The 23,995-nt window shown below is 40.1% G+C and overlaps 1 protein-coding gene across 4 annotated transcripts in view; it reads left to right on the forward strand.

The window, feature by feature from the left end:
• LOC122543279 (arf-GAP with GTPase, ANK repeat and PH domain-containing protein 1-like) overlaps positions 1–23,995 on the forward strand; it is a 200,698-nt gene that overhangs the window by 167,388 nt on the left and 9,315 nt on the right. For 2 of the 4 annotated variants that reach the window (XM_043681772.1, XM_043681770.1), the window contains exons 12-17: positions 57–194; positions 4,049–4,189; positions 12,900–13,054; positions 14,171–14,261; positions 15,082–15,304; positions 18,830–19,085. In XM_043681772.1, the coding sequence (XP_043537707.1) occupies positions 57–194; positions 4,049–4,189; positions 12,900–13,054; positions 14,171–14,261; positions 15,082–15,304; positions 18,830–19,085 (1,004 nt within the window). Of the gene's footprint in view, positions 1–56; positions 195–4,048; positions 4,190–11,591; positions 11,652–12,899; positions 13,055–14,170; positions 14,262–15,081; positions 15,305–18,829; positions 19,086–23,995 lie in introns of all 4 variants that reach the window. The other 2 variants (XM_043681769.1, XM_043681771.1) reach the window with 2 other exon arrangements.

Consider the following 23,995-nt stretch of genomic DNA (forward strand, 5'->3'; position numbering starts at 1 on the left):
AGTTTAACTTAAGAAGTTAAAGATTGAGTAATTCATGGATTGTCTTTTTCCCACAGATTCTCTGCATGCTGGTGGTTTAGACCCTGTTGCTGAGCAAGCAATTGTTGGTGATACCAAGGTCAAAGGAAAGTTCCCAAACTGCTCCTCCATTTCTAGTAGTGAACAGTGGAGTGAAAATAGTTCAAAAACTGCTGGTAAGGAAAATATGGCAGCTCTATGAGTAACTAGTAGCCATGCAGTGTGGTGGTTAACCTTCTGAATGCAGCAAAGTGTATCTGCTAATTATATAGAGCCAGAAGGCCCAGGTTCAAATCCCACCTGTTTCAGAGGTGTGTCATAACATATCTGAACAGGTTGGTTTAAAAATTTACAGAAGTTGCAGTGAATGGCTGAAACTATTTAGTCGTTTAAGAAAGAAAGTCCCCATAGGGTAAATTTAATGATTAGCATTCCCAATGCAGAGCAAATTCAGGGGCATGCCAGCTATCATTTTCTATACATGAAAGCTAATACAGAAAATTGCGTTCCAGCTTCTAATGATAAGGAAGGATTAATTTGTAAATGTCAGTTATCAAACATCTATCTGTTCTAAACCGATTTTCCAGCATTTGGCCCATAGCTTTGCATGCTGTGGTGTTTCAAGTGTTCATCTATATATTACTTAAACATTTTGATGGTTCCTGCCTCTACTACATTTTATGTAGTGAGTTCCAGAAACCCACAACTCTCTGAGTGAAAGAAATGTTCCTTAAACCCTTCTAAACCTCATGCTCCTGACCTTAAAACGGTGACCCTGGTTATTGAGGGGAAAGGTTTGTCACTACCTATCCTACCTGTGTCCCTCAGATTGCTTATATCAATCAAGTCCCAGCCTTTTCCCAGCATTCTGGCCAATACTACTACTTAAGGAGAAAGTGAGGACTGCAGATGCTGGAGATCAGAGCTGAAAATGTGTTGCCGGAAAAGCGCAGCAGGTCAGGCAGCATCCAAGGAACAGGAGAATCGACGTTTCGGGCATAAGCCCGAAGAAGGGCTTATGCCCGAAGCGTCGATTCTCCTGTTCCTTGGATGCTGCCTGACCTGCTGCGCTTTTCCGGCAACACATTTTCAGCTCAATACTACTACTTAATACTATTACTGGGGTAGATTATCTAGTAACATATCTTTTTTTTTGCGTAGAATCATGCAGTGTGCAGATTTGTTGAAGCATTAGCATACTTTACGACAGTCACTAACCTGAAGTGTTTTGGAATATATATTGCAGAGTTGAAAATATATTGTTGGAATGCAATTTTTAAAATACTATTTTGAGTTCTAGAGGTAAAGACTGACTGTTTTCAGTGCTATCAGTATGAAGAAAATATTGTCATTTGTACTATATATGTAATTGTGCCATCAAACCAATAGCCATTCAAGTGCACTGGCCAATGACAGTGAACCCATAGAAAATCCCATTGGGATCACATTCAGAGTCCAAATGACTTTTATGCTGCAGAAATGTAATTTGGAAGCTGTCGTTTCTTTTAACAGTAAGATCCAAAGTGATTTGATGCTGGAATAGAAGAGTGAGAGCACATTAGCAGCACTCAGCTATGCTTCATAATTCAATCTTGCACAAACTAACCAAACAAGCTAACAAAAGCCCACCAACATCTGCCAAGCAGACCACACCACCAGGGGATGACAACTGAAGAAATAGCCTCTTTGTTTTTAATTAATCATTCATGAAATGTGGATGTTGATGGCAGGGCCACCATTCACAGCCCATCTCTAATTGCCCTTGAGAAGGTGGCAGTGATCTTCCTTCTTGAACCGCTGGAGTTCAGCACTGTTGGGAAGGGTGTTTGACAATTTTGACCAGTGACAGTGAAGGAATGGCAATATAATTCCAAGTCAGGATGGTGAGTGGCTTGGAGGGGAACTTGCAGGGTTTTGCCCAAAACATCGATTCTCCTGCTCCTCAGCTGTTGCCTGACCTGCTGTGTTTTTCCAGCATCACACTCTCGACTTCGATGTTTGCTGTCTGCTATTTCCAGTGCAGAGAGAACTGGGACCAGGTGATTGGTACAAACTTGTCAACAGTGACCCCTTCTGGAGAATGTTTGGAAGTACAGTTCATTGTTGTAATGATTCAAAATAGCCACAGAATTATTGCAGAGGCTTTAGCTAGGTAGAGCTGAATAGGTATATCTCTATGATGGTCCTTCTGACAGTGTAGTTCATCCTCTGTTCTGGTGTACCAGTCCAAATCATGGCTTCATGAGACACAAAAAAGGGGCGGCACGGTGGTACAGTGGTTAGCACTGCTGCCTCGCAGCGTCAGAGACCCGGGTTCAATTCCCGCCTCAGGCGACTGACTGTGTGGAGTTTGCACGTTCTCCCCGTGTCTGCGTGGGTTTCCTCCGGGTGCTCCGGTTTCCTCCCACAAGTCCAAAAATGTGCAGGTCAGGTGAATTGGCCATGATAGATTGCCCGTCGTGAATCTAATCTAATCTAAACAACAACGTTATGACTCAAGTTGTGACAATGCTACCAACTGTATTATACAATGGAAACTAAATAAGATGCAAAATTAACAGCATATTAAATTGCTGGGAGTTTAATCCAACAGGTTTATGCATTTGATCACACTGTCATGAAGAGGCACTATGGAGAAATTGCTTTCTAGCCTGACAATTACAAGGCTGCACTTTACTAATACAAATAAATTATAGATAGGGAAATGCAAATCCTTTTTATTATTCCTTGTGAAATGTAGTCGTCACTGGCTGGGCCAGCATTTGTTGCTCATCCCTAGTTGACCCTTGAGAAAGTGGCGATGAACTGCCTTTTTGAACCGCTGCAGTCAGCCTGCTGTGGGTTGACCCACATGCCATTCAAGAGGGAGTTCCAGGATTTTGACCCAGTGACAGTGAAGGAACAGTGATATATTTCCAACTTAGGATGATGAGTGGCTCGGAGGGGAATGTGCAGGTGGTGGTATGCCCATGTATCTGCTGCCCTTGTCCTTCTAGATGGAAGTGGTCCTGGGTTTAGAAGGTCTGTCTGAAGATCTTTGATGAATTTCTGCAGTGCAAAAGCAGGTCTGGCAGCATCAGTGGAGAGAAAGCAGAGTTAATGTTTTGCTTTACATCATCCTACCAATTTCTGTCTTTGTTTCAGATTTCAGAGAGTCTGCAGTTCGTTCTTTTATTCCAGTGGAATTGGAATACTTGGTTTGGCCTGTATCTTGTAGATAGTATACGCTGCTGCTACTGAGTTTGAATGTCATAAAATACTTGGTATGGAGTGATCAAGGGCTGATCTGCTCATAATTTATTAAGTAAGAGGTAATTCCTTTTGGGATTTAGAACTTATCATCAAAAGCAAATTACTTCATTATCCTGAGGGGGAAAAAAGACTTCCAGAGGATGTGGTGGAGGCTGGTACAATTGCAACATTTAAGAGGCATTTGGATGGGTATATGAATAGGAAGGGTTTGGAGAGATATGGGCCGGGTGCTGGCATGGACGGGTTGGACCGAAGGGTCTGTTTCCATGCTGTACATCTCTATGACTCTATGACTTCTCATGTTGAAATAAAACAACATGTTGTTTTGTGCAAAACCAATTCCATGAGGTGAGACTCGGCCCTTAACAGGAAGAACCCAAATTTGATTTCTGGAATGCTGAATTGAATCATTTTAGGCACTGTAGTAATGGAGATACCACAGTTGGCTTCATATTGCAAGGTAGGCCAAGGTTTCCAACCTTGGTTGCTATCAGTGGGCACAACTTTTGTTTAATGCTCTACCTGAATAACCGTGCCAACAACAGTGTAGCATTCCCTCAGTTCTGCATTCCATTGAAAGACTAGATTTTGTGTTCCAGTCTCTAGAGTGGCTCGCAATGCAAGGAGAAGTGGACCTCAATTTGATTCATGGGTAGGGGAGAAAAATTTGGTCGGGTGGACAAAATGGCCTCCTATTACCCACACTATACTTTGAGAAAAAGAGACTTAAATGAATTGCAGCACTGATTATTTCATATCTGTGTTTTCCTTTACAAAGAAGGGGCTACCATAGGTGAAGGCATCTCAAGTCCCTCAAGCAGCAAGCTGGACTCCCCACCCTCACCCCAGATAAACCGAAGGAAACATCGCAGGAAGAAGAGTGTGAGCAGGGCAGATGGCATGATGGGATTGGCAGAAGGTAAATTCATGGCACAATGGAATGTATTTGAGAAAGTCTAACTGCTCATGTTACTGAAAAATATTTTTGAGTGCTTGTCTAGAAGAATTTGGTATTTGGTAAGGCCACAAACTTCTTGTAGATATTTCTACAAGTATAATTTTGCTACTCTTCTCTGTAAGTGCTGAAGCACCGTCTCTGAAACAATTTGCTCTGTCTTCTTCCAATTTCAGTAGTGAAATTAGTATACTGATAGATTGAACTGGAGATGGTCATTCTGTTTTTCTTCTTTATTTTCCTTTCACGTTTTGTCAAATCACCAAACAGAAAACTGAGCAAACTTTCATAATGGCAAAGGAATTTCAGCAACAAAGAAGCTTTGTGCCCCAAACATTCCTCATAGACCATAAGACCATAGATATAGGAGTAGATGAAAGCCATCTGGTACATCAAATCTGTTCCACCATTCAATCCTCAACTCCACTTTCCTGCCTTTTCCCCATAACCTTGGATTATCTTACTGATTAAAAATCTGTCTATCTTAACGTTGAATATGCTTAACGACCCAGCCTCAACAGCCCTCTGTGGTTAAAAGAAAACTGACAGATTCACTTCCCTCAGATGAAATTCCTCCTCATCTCTGTCTTTCATGGATGACCCCTTATTCTGAAATTACACCCTCTGGTCCTAGACTCTCCCACAAAGGGAAACAGCCTCTCCGCATCTACCCTGTCAGGTCCCCTAGGAATCTTTTATGGTTCAGTGAAGTCTCCTCTTGCTCTTCTAAATTCCAATGCGTGCAAGCCCAAGCTACTCATTCTCTCCTAATAAGAAAATTCCTCCATAGCTGGAGTCAACTCAGTGAACCTTCTCTGGACTGCCTCCAATGCCAGCATATCATCGACAAGAGGACAAAACTGTTCACAGTATTCAAAGCGTAGTCTGACGATTGCCTTGTCTATTTTTTAGCAAGACATAAATACTCTATTTCCTTTGAAATAAAGGTCGACAGTCCACATGCCTTCCTTATTACTGAGCTTGGATGCTAGCTTTTTGCGAGTTGTCTATGAGGACCTCCCAAATTCCTCTGTGCTGCAACTTTCTGCATTCTTTCCCCATTTAAGTAAGTTTCATCTCTTGTACTCTTCCTGCCAAAGTGCACAACCTTATCTTCCCGCATTATATTCTATCTGCCAGGTGTTTTTGCCCATTCACTCAACCTTCCTATAACCCTCTGTTAGCTTTTTCATCACTACTACTTACTTTTGTGCTTAACTTTGTGTCATTTACAAACTTGGTGATTGTACATTCACTTCCATCATCCAAATCATTAATATAGTTCCAAATAATTGTGGCCTCAGCATTGATTTCTGTGTACCCCATTAGTTGTACCTCGCAATCCTAACAATGCTCCTCTTATTGCAACTCTGTCTTCTAGTAATTAACCAATCCTGTATCCATGCTAATATACTACCCCACATATCATAGTTCTTATTATGTAACATTTTTGTGCAGTAACTTATCGAATGGCATTTGGAAATCCAAATATATTACATCTACTGGTTCTCCTTCATCTATCCTGCTCCTTAAAGCTCTTCTTCTCTGTTTCTATATTACCTGCTAGTTTGCCCTCAGTTTTCTTTTCTTTCTGCTTTTTGGTAATCTTTTGTAATTTTCATGCCTTTCCCTATCCTCTGGTTTATCACAAATCTTTGCCACATTGTATGTTTTTTTCTTCCAACTTGATACTATCCTTAACTTCTTTGGTCAATCATACTCAGTTTATCCCCTTCTTAGAATCCTTCTCCCTCACTGTGATATATCTTTGTTGTGAGGCACAAGCTATTTCTTAAATGTCTGCCATTATACCTCTCCTCATCCATCTTTTCTGCTAACTCCTTTCCCACTCCATCTGCCCTCATCTCTATGTAAATGCCATTATTTAAGTTTCGCATAGTTTTTTTCCACATTTCTTACTCTCAAACTGAATGCTAAATGTTACCATGTTATGGTCATTGTAACCAAGAGGACATTTTAATCAGATCATTTATTAAACCTGTCTCATTGCCAGATCCAAAATAGCCTGATCGCTGCTTGGATCCACAACATATTATTTTAGGAAACTGTCCTGAATATGGTCTGAGTTCCTCTTTGTGGTTACCTTTGCCAAATTAATTTTCCCAATCTATGCAAAGATTAGAGTCATCCATGATTGATATGCTGCCTTTTTACATACCCTCATTATCTCCTGTGTTATTCTATTGTTACTGTTACTGTTAGGGGGATAATAGATTACTCCAGCTAGTGTCCCTTTGTCTTTTCTCACTTCCACCCATATGGAACCTACATCATCTAATTTTAGATAATTTCTTGCTATTGTACTTATTTCATGTCATTACTAATGAAGCTACCCCACCACTCTTCCACTCCTGCCTGTCCTTTTGAAAAAGTTACATACCCTGCTTTGATCTCCTTATAACCATGTCTAAGGAATGACTATAAGATCATACCCATTAACCACTGTTTGTGCCATTAATTCATTTGTTCTGTTCTGATTACTATGTGCATTTCAGTAAAAGGACATTGCTTTTGCCTTTCTTGCCATTTTGTTCCACCTTTCACTCTGTTTGCAGCTTTTTTCAATGTTGGTACACTCTGTCCCTTCCTGTTCTATTCTGGGTATCATTATCAAAATAGTTTCCCTGTCATGCTACCATGTCCTTTTTCTTCGTAAGACAACTTAGCCCTCCTCCTGAATGCACCCCTCCCCCCCCCCAATTAATATAAAGCCCGGTCTACAGCCCTAGTTATTAAATTCACAGAACACTGGGCCCAGCACGATTCAAGTGAAAGCCGCCCAACAGAACAGCTCCCTTCTACACCAGTGATGGTGCCAGTGCCCATGAACTGAAACGCATGCATCCCACACTAATCTTTAAGCCATACATTTAACTTATTGACTTTCACAGTGATTGCATCCTCCAAACTTAAAATGGAATGCATATTCTCCCAAGTATTTTGGTAATTGTAAGTTAATTTTATGTGTATCATTCACAAAATACGTTTCCTGCACCCTTGTGGTCCTGGAACTTATACACAGCAGCAAGGATCTTAATTCAATTGTGCTGTAATGACTAACTTTCCTTCTAATTTCAGGCCTTAGCAGGGTATATAAGTGCAGGCTCATACAGCTACCCAAGAGAGTGTGACATACAGGAAATGAAAACTTATGTACTGTTTTTATGAAACAGTTAATCATGCCCATGCTTCCTGACCAATATATTTAACTGTTGCACTCAAATTTCAGCATCTCAGTTCTTCAAAAAGAAAATTGTTGACAAAGACGAGCTAAAGGAATGCAAAACAACAGAACTAAAATGCAAATTAAAAACCGAAAGAACTGTGGATGTTGTAAATCAGAAACAAAAATAGAAATTGCTGGAAAAGCTCAGCAGGTCTGCCAGAATTTTTGGAGAGAAATCAGAATTAATGTTTGGGGTTGAGTGACCTTTCCTCAGGTCTCTCAATTGACTGTTGCATGAACTCACATAAAAGCAATTAACTTTGCAGCCTTAAAGGAACAAATATTAACATTTTGATGGAAGAATTGTGTACAGTACATTTACAAAGTATTTTGACCATGGGATAATTAAGCTTTGAGCTAAGCTTCTCTTTACTTTCCTAATTAGATTTTGTTTGCTTTAAAAGGACAAAGCTGCACCTTATCAGAATAATACATTGTGAATGACAAAATTCCAGACTTTATTAAATAGCATGTCACAAGTAGTGTCACAGATCATGTGACACTAGCTGTTCTTTCAAAAGTTTTACATCGAACATGCATCTCAAAATAATACTGTTATAGATACAACCTTTTTTGGAAAGTGAAAGAAAGCCAGTCATTAACCGGAAACCTGAAATTCAGTGCAATGGTTTTAACTGCACAAACTAGATTACACCCTAGATCCCAGACTGCAATGTGATTGGATATCCGATGTATGTCAAAATTCAAGCATCATGCAGGAAAATGTTTTTTTAAAAAACCGGAAGTTCAAAATAACAATTAACTTTTATATGACCTCAGGATGTGTGTTTAACAGTAATTAGTTTATAATTCTAATTTAATCAGGATATGCCAATTCACAGCAATTAGAATTTGTGATAGATTAGATGAAGCATAACACTAACAGAATAACACATATATTCCTTCTTTACTTTGAGCAATGCCTGGGAGGTCTATTGATACACAGCTTTACCTTGAAAATCCAATTGGGATGTATAAATAATGCAGCCTTGAGGGTAGAATCAACAGTAAAGTATTGATTCTTCACAGTAGATCTCTTCATAATAAGGGAATAGTTCACTCAGAGGAGAGGGAGCAGGGCCATTGCATGAAGTCAAGAAATTGTAATATAATATAAATGTACCATCCACTAGGTTGACAAAACAATGTGATATTTCTAAGTGCATTGCACCTCTCCTAAAATAGATTGCTGGTGGTTTATGGAGCTGCTGCCTGGAACCATGTTGCTCCAGAGAGTTCCATTGAATTTATTTACTTCCAGAGCAGATTTCCCTGGTTTAGTGTGTGATGAATTTTATTTGGAAAATGAAAGAAAGCCAATCATTAAACTGGAACCTGAAATTTCCAAGTAGTTACTACTGCCCTCTTGATTTATCTCAGTACTTTATCAGGATCCTGCAATGTGATGTAGGAGCACATTTGGTTTTTTTTCCCCCTTTGCATGTCTTCATTTGTCAAAATTTTGGCAAATGTGAGCAGCTTGTGGTATACCCAGGATTTCCAGTGAAATTTCCAGTAACATCAAGTTTGGCTCAAGTCTTCAGGTCAAGTTAATAACTAAACTGAAGCTATATTTTAAAGATGAGCTGCATTTATAAATATTTACCAAATTTTAGCTTATTATTTCCCTTCCCTCCCCCAAACCAGCTTAACCCTACCCATTGTCAATATTTGCTTATGTTTTCTGCATGCTGGGGGACAATTCTATAGTGCTAAATACCTTTCAGTACCTTAAATGAGTGGTGATTAATCTCACATGATGTTTGACCATGACTATTGAGCTATTCAACTGCAAGGAGTATCACTGATGAGCCCAGTCTTATTCTCTCATCGCTGAATGTCCATGCATGTGCACTTGCTCCACAAAAGTTGTTGCTGACATGTTGGGTATGGTAATTCAGAGATTGTGGTACCGGCTAGGAACTTAGATGATGAGAGTTCAGCTCATACTAGACTATGTTGTCAAATTTAATTCAATCTTGGTCATTTGTGGGCTAGCACCAGAAGGTGATCTTGTAATCTCCTGGATTGTGCCAACTGGTTCACAAAAGGCCTTCAGGAATGAGAACCTGTCACCCCAGCCTGATCGGGCTTTTTTATAGCCACATAATTGATCGACTTAAAATATCTACTGGGTACTCTACACTGGCTGGGCCAGTGTTCGCTGCCTCTCAAAAATACGTTTAAGTAATGGTGGTCAGTAGCATGAGCTATTTCTTCATGATATTTTCCAGAAATCAACTACATATCTTGGGTGATCAAGGGAGGTTAGGGACCAAAATTTATACTCATTGGAAAATGATTGGACTTTTATTTTCAGGTTGCCAGTTTCTGGAGTTGTTTCATTAAAGCCATCGGGTATAAAAAGTCTAATTGTATAATTAAAAAGATTTTCTAAACCACACTCACACATACACACTCTCACTCTCACACACTGGTAATATCACTGAAAAGTTTCAGTGCTATGTAAAATGTATTTATTTGATTTAAACGAGCAACTGTCCTAACTTAAACTGAATGAAGCAGAATCTAACACATGAGGGTGGAGAGGAAATGTTTACCAATGCACCTTCCCATGGAGCAGCAAAGATAATTAATTTATCGAGGCTCTTTGTTTCCATTTATTACCGATCATATTCCCAGCCTATCCTATTTGAATAGGAAATGAAACTTTAAACTGGCTGCCTCAAGCAACAAGGATTAGTAACTATACTGTCAACGTCAGTGCATTGTGCTATGCCTTATGCCATTGAGTCATCACAGTTGCCTCTCTGGGTAAATGATAAAGAACCCTGGGAGACAAGGAAGGAAATTCTCCATGTTCTGGTCAATATTCCTCCTTCAACCAACACCACCTAGAGCAGACTGATTGGTCATTCCACAGTGCTGTTTGGGAGATTTTGCTGTGTGTTAAATTCTAACTGCATTTTGTTCGTGTAACAGCAGTAACTTGTAGGTGAAGTCATTTGAGGCGTATTCCCAAGATGTTTGTAAGGCCTCCTTTGAGTTGCCACTGTGATAAGTACAGTCAGTTCTGCTATAACACGTGTTTCTTCCACATGAATTGGCTGTAATGTGATTGAAGAATTTAGACCATTATTTGTAGAACATGAACTTTCCCTACCTGTATTGGCTATAACATGATTCCAGTCTCATTGGTTTAAATTGTGCTGCTATTACACGGTTTTCTTACACGGGATCGCATGGGAATAGAACTATCATTTTATATCAGAACAGACTGTATGCGGGAAGGGAGCTTTTGTTCATTTGTTATCTCTTTCTGTCCCACCCTCCCCCGACAAAACCCCCATGCCTACTCCTTTCCAGTCAGTAATTATGTAGAATGAGATAAATTCAATGGAGCAACATCTCCCTTTCCTAGATTTGGAAGCCATGATCCCACCCTTGACTACTTGTTCCTGCATCCCCACATCTTTACAGAGAAGTAAAAGCTTCTATTTAATGTACAGCACACTGAGGCAAGTGGTTGCTCCAATTACACAGGGGGTAAGAAGGCTGGGGATAGGTTTAAAGTTTAACAACCTTGCCTGGGTTGGAGAAGCTTTTGTCTACATTTTGCTGGATGAAGTACATGGAAAATTAGAAATAAAGAGTTGATTGTTTTATGGTTAATGAGCAAAGTATGTATGTGTGTGTGTAATATGCAGTCATCTTGCACTATGGGTGGGAGAATAAAATGAGTTTGAAAAGCGGTAGGATTTACTAATTTTTCAGAAGGCAATAGGCTCCTGACGTTGTGTTGTGACAAAAGGCTGTTCAGTCCCTCTTCAACAGCTAATTGCTACTCTCAGTGAAGGCAAACATCCACTTTAATGCTTGTTCCTAGTATGTTGGTGAAATAACAAAAGTAATTGGTATCAAGAACTTGACGTGAGAGGTGCATTTTGCAAATCAATTGCATGTTCTGAGTTTTTAAAATGATAATTGTTCTATTCATGCCTTGTGAGATGCACAGGATCAACAGTGCCCACATCTGTACCCTAGATCAGCTGTTTCCTTTTGCAATTATTAATGTGAAGCTGTGCTCTGCAGTAATCTTTTCTCCAATGTCTTTCTCCAATTGCTTCTACTACTTGCTTTGCTGGATTCTGGGTGCAGCCAAACGCAGGGTGTGGAAATTAAAGCGTTTTGGTAGTTTAAGAAATATTTACAGAGCAGGTAACGTTATTTTAAATTGCATCCAATGGCTAGAACCATTGTTAGTTGTTGTGTGTTCTGTCCAGAGTACATCTGTGTTCAAGCGTTTGTCCTGTGCCTTTGCTTTTCAGTGTCCTTTTGCGTTGTGAATGTTAAATCTTTACTCCTAAGCCTGCCTGGGCACTGAATCCTATGTTTTATTGTTCTTCTGGTTTGGCTGTGTGTGTGGAGGGTGTAAGGGACAGGGGAAAGAAGGGCCTGAAAACAGGCCGGCCCAGTATATATTTTAAGATAATCGAAAGGAAAATTGTTTTCATGTTCATGTACAGTATGTGCAAAATAAAGGACAAATGTCCTACACATTTGAAAGAAGGCTACCCTGTTAATTAAACTGCACATTAAAAAAAGGGTTATGTTAGCCTGAAAATCCATTTTGGTGGATGCACAATGAGGCTTGAGCAAAAGAAAGATTCCAGCTGATGGAACCCCTTTTAAATCTGACGGAGGATTTCTTCAGGTTGCATGCAATTTGTGAGAAACATTGTCAGCATAATGGGGCAATCATAGGTGCTACATCTCACAAAGTTAGAAAATCTTTCTTAAAGAATATGTGACTGTAGAACAGATCCCCTCCCCTTCCTGTCTGATATCCTGGGATAAAGGTCCTTGGATTCTGGCCAACTCTTCTGTACTTTGGCTCTGTGACCTCCTGTATTGTCTTTAGATAGTGATTATCCACAGGCTAGTTGAACTTGGTACATCACATCAGAGCCCAATCTTGACTATTCATGTACCTACTTTGCATTCTTTGATGGAATTAGTAGTTGGAATTTTGGCTGATTTTCCCATGACCCAAAGTTGGTACATTGAGGCAAATTGTTGTGCTTCTGCTATCGTTACTCAATAAAGACCAGGTTCAAACTTGGGATGCTCCTCAGTCTCATACTGGCCAGTAAATTTACTGACTGATCCAATAGGGGTGAAGGAAACCTGTTGATTGTTTCAATCTCCATTTAAAAAATGTTTTTTGATATTCTTTTGTAACAATAACCTTTTACATTTTGTGTCATTGATTAATCTGTTCCACATAAATGTACAATTCCGTTTGTCAAATATGAGTCAATATGCACAGCATGCTGTGAATTCACTGCTTATTCATAACCAACCCTGGGCAAAACAGCCAAGTTCACAGACCTTAACATTAATGACTACTTCATAATGCTGCTGGGGAATAAAAAATCTGTTTTCTCCTAATTATCCCTCTCACAGAACAAGAGGAGAACATTGAGTTCACTATTGTCTCCAGCACCGGCCAGATGTGGTACTTTGAAGCAGTGAACTTTGAAGAGAGGGATGCCTGGGTCCAAGCCATTGAAAGTCAAATCCTGGCCAGTCTGCAGTCCTGTGAAAGTAGCAAGAACAAGGTAACTTGGTCAGCAAACCTGGGTATGATTACTGTTAATGTACTTCAAGCAAAAAGATATCCCAATAGGTGTTTATGCTGCCTCCAAAGTTAATCCTTAAAGTGCATTAGATAAGATGCCTTTTTATGCAAATTTGTTTTATATCCTATAAGTGAACAGTTTCACAAAATTTGTGTTCATTGAGGATGGTAGTGCAGGGGCACATATTTTGACAATTTTGTCAGCTTCAGCTATGCTTAATGTTCTTCAAACTTGTTTTAAGGTACTGTGTAATCCAAGATTGAATGAAAAGGAAACATATTGATTTAGTGAGACAGAGTCACTCCTAGCTCTACAACAGAGATTCAACACTTCCTGCCACATCAAGTTGAAATTTTCAATGTCCTTCAACAATCATTCTACTCTGTCCAAGTTTTCTGGACCCGATTATCACCAGCCAGGCAGGCCTCAAAGAATTCCACTTGTGCCTCAGGTCACAACAGTCTTGATAACCCAAAATTCCAGATTTTCCTGCATTCACCATCTTTAAATGATTTAGTTATCTTTGGTAAAACTGTTTTTTCCCATAGAGGGGTTTTCTCTGCTCCCCATAATTTCCTCCAGAACAAAGAAGACCTATTCCTGAGAGAATTCCAGTTCTCATCTCCCTACCTCTCGGCAGCAGCTCTTCCTTTGTAAGTTTCCCTGAGAGGTGCCATTTGACATGTCAATGGGTCCAATTGACTTTATATTCCTTCTCAACTCTCATTCCCTTGGCAATATGTGCACTTCCCCAAACTGAGGTGTTCATTCTGAATTCCAAATACGCCTTTCCAAAATTCTCTTTCACTTTGGATTTAAAAAGACATTTCAAAACACAAAAGCCTTGCAACATTCCACGTTCATTACACTTTGGTCACCATCTTTAGCTTCAGTCAATGCAAAAGTAAACTACAGCAGACCAGTTGCTCAGTTCTAAATGCAATTGATTTTCCAATTCCTTGGCCAGATATTGGCCCAACTTGACTTTACCCAGACCAGAATTTCAGGTCTGCAATTTACTGGAAGAGAGCAGTCCTTTCCATACTGCCCTCATTTATCCATTGAGTTCCCTAAATTATACCTTTTATACCTTAGGCTCGGATGGACAGCCGGAGTGAAGCTGTTGCCCTTCAGGCGATAAGAAATGCCAAAGGAAATTCATTCTGTGTTGACTGCGCTGCTGCAAGTAAGAATCTATATTTTCTTTTCAAAGTCATCAGCAAAATTAAACTTATTGGATTTGGTCAAAATTTTGTCATCTTTTTGCAAAATGGGCCCAGTCTGTATGTTTAAATTGTCAAGTTCACTTCTGACTAGGGCACAGTATCACTTCAGTAAGGTGACCTAGTCATGAAATTATGTGTGGCATAGAAGTATAGATAGTAAGTGTCCTCGAATCATGCAAACACTGCGGTAGGTGAAAAGTGGTTGTACAGGCTATGGGATAGGGACAATTATAATTCCTGTACTTCCTGGCGTGTTTCCAGAAGTGTTTCTGGAAGCTTTGGTTGGCAGCCACAGAGGCTGAGTGGAGTAGGTCCGATATCTGCCCTACTCTTGAGGTAACCAATTTGTGAAAATAGATCTATGTGTTAGGCACTAAAAAGAAGGATCCCCACAAATTTGGCAATGTGAGCAGTGCTTGTATAGATTGGGCAGAGGTCAGCTCAGAGCTAAATAGTTTGTTTTTTTCCTGAAAAATGGGTATGACTGGTGAAAAAACTAAATGTCAAACTAGAAGAACAGAATTTCTTATTCTCTATCAGCTAACTCTCCCTACACTCTGACTCTTTTGAAGGCACCGACTGCAGTAGCAAGGAGAGCAATCTGCTGCCAGATATGCCTGTTTTAAGATGGCCGTAGATCATGTACAAGACAGGTCTGGTGGCTCCACATGTGACCAATGTGCAGCACCTTCTATATCTGCTGACGCATTTATTTTCACATATTATCAAATTTTGAAAACAACATAAAGTGAGCTGTGAACTTTTTGGGCCCTCTTCCAGATCCTACCTGGGCAAGTCTGAATTTGGGAGCACTCATATGTATTGAATGCTCAGGGATTCATCGTAATCTTGGGACCCATCTTTCACGAGTACGATCTCTGGATCTTGATGACTGGCCTTTGGAGCTAACTCTCGTGCTGACGTCTATTGGAAATGAGATGGCAAACAGTGTGTGGGAGAAGAATACTCAGGGACGCAGCAAGCCCACTCCAGAATCTACACGGTATGTGACTGCTTTGTGTTTGCCACTGCTAAGGTCACCAACAATAGATTGAGGGGACAAAGCCATAGTTCTGAATATCTTATATACGTGGTGAAATGCTGCTCATTCCCATCAGCAAATTGTATTGTATATGTGCATTACCCCATTCTTTGTATGTGTAGGAGACCCACTCCAGTTTGGCTGATAGCTCCAAGCATTGAAAGGCACTCTGTAATGCTTGGAATCCCCATCTTCATTCGAGTGTTTTACCAAGCACTGTACTTGGAATGTGAAATTTTTCACACACACAAGAATAGAAGACCCCTCTTCTAGCTTGTTTTGAAAATTTGGAATTTTCAGCTAAAGTTAAGATTAGCCTTTCACTCAAAGATGAAATAAACTAGCAGGGTCTTTGACTGATTAAAAATAGGGATGGAGTCAGCCTGCAGTTCATGTTTTGAGACCCCAAACCAAGTTTGTCATGTAAGCCCTGTCTGAAGATTCGTAGTCCATTGCTCTTGTGGCTCAGTGAGTACATTTTTTGTTCGGTGTTGGATTGAACCATTCCAATACAAAAATGTCCAATTCGATACCAGGTCATAGATTAGTTGAATGAGACACTGTGGGAGGTCATTCAGTCCATTGTGTCCCTGCTGAAGGAACTGACTTCAGCCAGATAGGTTGTGGGGATATATGATTGGTTTTAGTGCTCCGCAATAGGGAACTTGATCAAATTTGGAGAAGATAAGTTAGGATTTTGGCTGCAATCTCTTGTCTCATTGGGCAAATAGTCTGTCTATGTTGAATGAGGGACCAAAAGCTGCCAGCTGCTGTTCAAGTTGTAGCCCAGCACCGTTCAGATGTGAGGAAGGGATAAAACAGTCACAATTCATACTCTTAAGTGTCATTGTTACCACCTAACTAGGAAGAGTGTGCTGATAATTGTGCTCCTCTGTTCCACAAGGCATCACTGAATGTTTAAAGTTCCAATGAGACCCCCAAGATGTCCAATTTACTGAACTGATTGCTATTCAGGACAAAATCAATTCATACCTGTTTTCATCATTAACAGAAAATAATGTTTTAAAACCACTTAACTTTCAGAAATGGCAGAGAAAAGAGGATTTCTAATGTGTTAGACTGAAGGGTCTGTTTCCATGCTGTTTAACTCTATGATAACAGAAATCCCTTTAAAACTCAAAATAAGTACATACTCATTAACGACTAAAACAAATGAAAGACAGACAGTTTGACATTGATATTATTGGTGGAAAAGAATATAGATATGCTGAGCAAAGTCTGGAAGTTCATAAGTTCAGATTTCAAGGGTAGGTTAGGTTGTCTCACATGGTTCCTCCTAATTTTTTTTTAGCAATGATGATATGCTGCTCTCTGTAGAGTGTTGTTTGTTCTTCACTTTGATAGTTGATCGAGCAGACCTGTATTTTTCTTATTAGAATTCTTTCTTTTAAGCATTCTTGTTTTTTTTTCTGTCTTTTTTTTTTTAACCCCCACACAGAGGGAGAGAAAGATGGAGACATGTTCAGTTTGCAGGCTCTGGAAGTCTCTGCTGTCCTGGCACTTCCAGCTTTGTCACAAACTGCAGCCTAATTAATCAGAGGACTGTGTCATTACACAAAATCTCCTTAAATCATGGACTCTTAATATTAGTCTCAAATTTTATCTCCCTTACTGCTTTGAAAACAAAATTTTTCTGGCACAGCTAAAAATATGCAGCACTTTATTTTTCCAAGTTGCAAAACTCTCCTAGTATTTAATATATGCACCTATCCAAATTCCATTTTGGTTGATAATCCTAAAAAAGATAAAATAGTGGTATCTTACATCATTATTATGTCAAATATAGGTATTACCAAATCTCAGTTTTAAAATTAAAACAATTTTCAAGAAAATAGTTTAGAATCTGGGTGGGGGAAAGTTTGCATCAAGCACTTCCAACTCATGAATTCTCCCAAAAGAGGTTCACACACCTTGCCACTATCTAACAAAATTTCACCCTTTGCAATTTTTGTGAAGGTTTGTAGCTCGGATTGTAAGTGTGCTTGCTGAGCTGGAAGATTTATTCTCAGACGTTTCATCACCATGCTAGGTAACATTATCAATGAGCCTCCATTGAAGCACTGGTGTCCTGTCCCGCTCTCTATTTGTGTGTCTTGGTCTGTTACAGTGGGTGATATCCCTTCCGGTTCATTTTTTGAGAGGTTTGTAAATGGGGTCCAAATCGATGTGTTTGTTAATGGAGTTCCAGTTTGAATGCCAGGCTTCTAGGAATTCCCATCCGTGTCTTTGTTTAGCCTGTTCCAGGATGTATGTATTGTCCTAGTCGAACTGGTGTCCCTCGTTGTCTGTGTCAATGACAAGCCGACAACCAAATCAATGGGACACCCATGGGATCACCAATATCAGGATTCTTGGCAGAAGTAACTTGCAGATGTTGGAATGAGCAACCCTCCCCACGATCCAGCTCAAGCTTTGGGTCCGCTATGTGGATGACACCTTTGTCATCATGAAATGGAACAAATTAGAAAAAAACCACAAACACATAAACAACATCCTTACTGATATAAAGTTCACCAATGAGGAAGAGAACAACAATAGACTCCTCTTCCAGATGTCATTGTAGAACGAAAAGCTAACGGAGAGCTGCAGACCAGCGTCTACAAGAAAGCGACACATACTGACCAGATACTCAACTACAGGAGCAATTATCCCAACACCCACAAATGGAGCTGTATCAGGATATTATTTAAACGAGCCGCAATACACTGCAGCACCCAGGAACTATGGGATGCCGAAGAAAAACACCTATACAATGTATTCAGGAACAACGGGTAAGCACAGTCCACCGATTCTCACGCAACAAACGTAAACATGAATGTACAACACGCCCAGAGACTCTCGCCACACTACCACACATTAAAGACATCTCAGACAACCAGACTACTCCAGCCCCTTGGCATCATGGTGGCTCACAAACCTACCAACACATTGAAACAACTCTTGATGAATCTAAAGGACCAGCAGAACAAACGTCACATCCAAAATACCCTGCAAGGACTGCAACAGACACTACATCAGACAGACTGGCCGGAAACTAGCCACCAAGATACATGAGCACAAGCTAATCACCAAAAGACATGACCAACTATCACTAGTATCTATACATTATAGACAATGAGGGACACCAGTTCAACTGGGACAATACATCCATCCTGGGACAGGCTAAACAAAGATACGCACGGAATTCCTAGAGGCCTGTCTTCAATGGAGGTTCACTGGTGAAATTATCTAGTATGGTGATGAAACATCTGAGAACAAACCTTCCATCTCAGCAAGCAAATTTACAACCTAAATTTCACCCCTCTAGACACACTAACACAGTTACTGCTAGTCTCCTGTACAGCCACATTGTGAGTAGGCACTTCAAGGCTTAAATACAACTTTGTCCACAAAATTGTTGAATTCTTGCTGTTTTAATCACTGGTCATAATTGCCAAGATATCACTATGACTTGTCCTGTTGTAGGGAAGAAAGGGAGAACTGGATCAGAGCAAAGTATGAGCAGAAATTGTTTCTTGCATCCTTGAAATACCGCGACATTCCCATTGGAAAGCAGCTGTTTCGAGCTGTTATGGAGAAGGACCTTCACAGTATTTTACTACTGCTTGCTCATGCCAAAAAGGAGCACATCAATGAATGGACTGAAGATAAAGACAAACGGACAGCTCTGCATCTCGCCTGTGAACGAAAGGATGTAGTAGTGACACAGCTTCTTGTCTGGGTAGGTGTTATTCAGCTGGCACAGATCTTGTTCCTCCGTGTTGGTTCTGTTCCACTCTAATTTGCTGTGCTTTCCATTGTCCTATCCCTGCCGAAAAGGTTTCATGTTCATGTCATCAAGCTAACAGTTTCTAATGCTAATTTACCTGGGAGGGTAAAATTGATCAATTTTCAGTTGTGTTTACTTATTGTAGAAATGAGATGAATAATCCTTCCTGTCCTTTAATTTAGCTTGCTGTGGACAAGCCATTCATAATGGACATTGTCTCCAACCTAGACTTGTACCATCCTTGCCAGTCCAACCTGTCACCTCATCTCCAACTTCAAGTCATTTACAAAAATGTGGCCTAAGGCCTATCAGAAGAGCAAAGCTGGAAGGCAGTAGGACATGCTGACCCAAAGTCAACATTTCTGTTTTAGTAGTCAATTAATGGCATGTAATCAAACTGAGATTTGTCAGGTCACTGGGTTATAATCTATAAGCCCCCTTCTCAACAGCACTATGGGTGTCCCCTGTTATGGACTAGGCCAGACCACTCAAAAACATTCTTGAGCAGGCAACCCAGACTATAACTTTGCAATTTGTTTTGGTAAGTGTACAGTGAAAATTACCCAGAGTAAGCTAGCTAGGTTGACGACTATGTTTTAAAACAGACATTTTTTTTTTCACAAAATGATACAATGAAACACAAAGAACAGAATAAAGAACCCCTACAGAACTCAGTCTATCCAAACGAGACTTAATTATACTGTTCTGAATATACACAAAAGTCCCAATAAGCAAACCCCCTTAAAAACCAGTATACATGGAACAGATGCTTACAGGTTGAAGTTAGAAGGGCAGAAGGAGAGAGAGAGATTTTCCACACAGCTCACTGTTGATCTCCCAACTAGTTCTGGACTGAACTGAACTGCTAGAAAGCTGACCACTCCCCTTTCATTATACGGGTCACTTCTAAAACATGACCACTTTGGCCTGAAGTCTCATCTGTTTACATATAAACAAAAGGCCTCTCAAAATTATTTTCCTCTCTGTACCAAACCAGACTGATCGGTGCCCAGTCTGGTTTATTACCCCTCTGAAAAACAAATCAAGGACACAGTATCCTTTTTTTTAATACAGTGTGGAAACAGGCCCTTTGGCCCAACAAGTCCACACCGGCCCTCCGAAGAGCAACCCACCCAGACCCATTCCCCTACATTTTACCTCTGACTAATGCACCTAATACTACGGGCAATTTAGCATGGCCAATTCACCTAACATGCACATCTTTGGACTGTGGGAGGAAATTTTCGAGGAGAAAGTGAGGACTGCAGACGCTGGAGATCAGAGCTGAAAATGTTTTGCTGGAAAAGGGCAGCAGGTCAGGCAGCATCCAAGGAGCAGGAGAATCGATGTTTCGGGCACGAGCCCTTCTTCAGGAATCAATTGTGGGAGGAAACCCACTCAGACACGGGGAGAATGTGCAAACTCCACACAGACAGTTGCTCAAGACGGAATTGAACCTGGGTCCCTGACCCGGTGAGGCAGCAGTGCTAACCACTGAGCTGCCCCTTTTTAAAGCCTACTGCACCTGGTATTCCCAGGTAGTCTCCCATCCAAGTACTAACCAGGCCTGAGTCTGCTTAGCTTCCAAGATCAGACATTTTCAGATTAGTATGGCCATAGGTATCCTTGAGAAAAGGAACAGCTTTTAGGAAAAAAGGGACCAGCTTTGTGACACCCTGCACCACACAGACAGCAGCAGTCCAAGAAGGCAGCTCACCATCACCTTCTCAAGGGGTAACTAGGGATGGGGAATAAATGCTGGCTCAACCAGCGACTCCTATTAGTGAATTTAAAACAAAATCTTTTCATTTCTGCATTATAAAAACAGAATTTCTAATGAGTTTCTAATACAAGTTTGCCTCTATTTTCCAGTTTCTGTGAATTATTGGTCTGTTATATTGAACTGTATGATTTACTGATTAGCTTATTTTGTATAATTTGGTGGCCTGCATTCATATCACTCTACTGCAGAAACATCCAAATGCGCGTCACATAATGAATTACTTTGAACGCCAACAACAGTTGTTATGCTTGCAAATATAGTGGTTGTTCTGAGCACAGCAAGTTGCCATAAGCAGAAATGAGACTGACAGCCAACTGTTCATAGTTTTAATGGAAGGAGGATTGTTGGCCAGCTCACGTAGAGAATATGCCTTGCTTTTCTTCAACTTCTTTCATAGGAAATTTAACATTAATTTTGACCACTGGAACTGGTTGACAAGACGTCAGTTTAACATCTAAACTGCAGAATGGCACTGCTGACAACACAGTACCTCCTGAGTGCTGCAGTGGTAATTAGCCACAATGTAAGAGGGAAATAGAAGTATAATTAGAAAAGATGTAGCCACTGACTGTTGGAATAGACGCATATTCTTGCAGCTGTATCCCATATGCTCCACTTAACAGACAATGATCAGAAAAAGAGTTCAATGTGTGAACAGCAGGACATTCTTCAAGTGTAAACAACAGGGATACTAGAGTAACCAATGAATACATTAAATAAGATACAATAGTGATAGCAGGATATGTGATGTGTTGCTGCTGAAGATGTGGTAGCTGTTGGACACTAAGGTGATCCAGGGTGAACACGTCTGTAGTAAGTACTTGCAGTTCAAGAAACCTCCAATCCAAGTTGAGCAGTTGGAGTCCAAGCTGAAGGCATTGTGTCACATCAGAGAGAGAGGTTACCTGACACTTTGTTTCAGGATGTAGTCCTATCCCTTGCATTAGATAATAAAAATATAGTCTATGAGAGGCCTTAAAATTGGGAATGGGAATATAAGTAGTGGTAAAGGGCAATACAATTAAGGGGATAGATACTGTTCTCTGCTGCAGTGAGTGTGAGTCCCAAAGGCTGTGTTGCCAGGGTTAAAGACATCCCCCTGGGGCTGGAAAGGAACTCAGAGTGGGAGGGGAGGAATTGTCATTATCCACAATAAGTAGCAATAATATTGATAGAACTAGAAAGGAGGATTTGCAGAAAACATTTGAACAGTTGGGAACTGAATTTAAAAAGCAGTTTCCATGGTAATAATTTCAGGATTACTATCTAAGCCATGAGAAAACTTACATAGGATAAATAAAGTCAAAGAGTTAAATGCGTGGCTTAAAGATTGATGTGGGAAAAATGAGTTTCATTTCATGGCACAATGGCTCTAGCACTGGGGTAGAAGGAGTTGTTTCAGTGAGATGGGCTTCACTTGAACGAGGCTGGGAGCAGGGTCCTAAAGGACTTTAACCTAAATAGAGTGGGGTAGAGTTCTGGAGAGGGGATAATGGACGTAAAAAGCAAATGGATATGGCAAAATTGTAGGCGACTAGATGGGTAATGATACCCAAAGTGCAACAGGAAGGGCAGAGTGTACAAGCAATAAAAATGCAGCATATAGGGACAAAAGTGAAAGAAAAATGGTAAAAAGGGCGAAATTAATGACTCTTTACTTAAACGCATGTAGTATTTGGAACACAATAAATGAATTAATGGTTCAACTAGAGGTTAATGGGTATGATCCTATAGTCATTATGGAGACATGGTTACAAGGAGATCAAACCTAGGAACTAAATATGCAGGATATGTGACTTTTGAAAGGATAGGTAAGAAGGACAAAGTGGTAGGGTAGCTTTGTCAGTACAAGATGGAAAACGTATAATAGCAGGAAATGATCTTGGATCAGTAGATGGTAGAATCCATGTGGGTGGAGGTAAGGAATAATGAGGAGAAGAAGACCCTGGTGGAAGTAGTTTGTATGCCCCCTAACAACAGCTGTTGTGTAGGATAGAGAATAAATCAGGAGATAATAAGCACACATAAAAGAAGGAGTATATTAACCATGGGTGACTCTAATTTCTTTGCAAATTTGATTTTTCTAATATACACTGTGTATTTGGGATAGTTTCATCGGACAGTATGTTGCAGAACCAACCAGAGATTGGTTGTTTTGGGTCTGGTATTTATAATGAGGCAAGTTTAATAAATGATCACAAAGTAAGAGAGCACAGAGGAAACGGTGACCATAACATGTTAGAATTTAGCATTCTGTCAGAGAGTGAGAAACTTAGGTTGGAACCAAATGTGCTAAACATAAATAATGATAGTTACAAATCATTGAGGATATAGTTGCCTGAAGTGGACTAGGAAAAGCGTTCAACAGAAAAGATGGTTAATGAACAATGGAAGACATTTAAGAAAATAGTTAATTACTCACAACAAAGATATATCTCCATGAGAAGAATGATTCTAGAAAAGGGATAAACATCCATAGTTAACCATGGAAGTTAAAGGTAACATAAAATCAAAAGAAACAACATATAGTGTGCCAAAGATTAGAGATAAACCAGAGGAACGGGGTAAGTTTTGAAAGCCAACAAAGGATGACCAGAAAATAAACTGAGATAAAAGGGAACGAGTAGATGTGATATTTCCAAAAGCCATTTGATAAAGTACTGCACATAAGGCTATTTAGTAAAGTAAGAGCCTATGATATTGGGGGTGGTATATTAACGTGGATAGAGGATTGACTGACTATAAGAATACACAGTTGGGATAAGGGGGGCATTTTCAGGATGGCAACCCATAACGAGTGGAGTGCCACAGGGATCAGTGCTGAGGCCACAGTTATTTATAATATGTTAATAACCTGGATCATGGAAGTGAATGTACCGTAGCCAAAGTTTGTGAGTGACACAAAAAAACTGGGAAGGCAAGTAGTGAGGATAGCGTTGAGTCTACAGAGATGCATAGACAGATTAAGTGGGCAAAAACTTCGCAGATGGAATGGAATGTGGAAAAATAAAAGGTTATGCATTTTGGCAGAAATAAAAGAGCTGAATATTATTTAAATGGGAAAAGACTGCAGAAATCT

The sequence above is a fragment of the Chiloscyllium plagiosum genome, chromosome 43 (assembly GCF_004010195.1).
Source record: "Chiloscyllium plagiosum isolate BGI_BamShark_2017 chromosome 43, ASM401019v2, whole genome shotgun sequence".
In the NCBI taxonomy this organism is placed as follows: Eukaryota; Metazoa; Chordata; class Chondrichthyes; order Orectolobiformes; family Hemiscylliidae; genus Chiloscyllium; species Chiloscyllium plagiosum.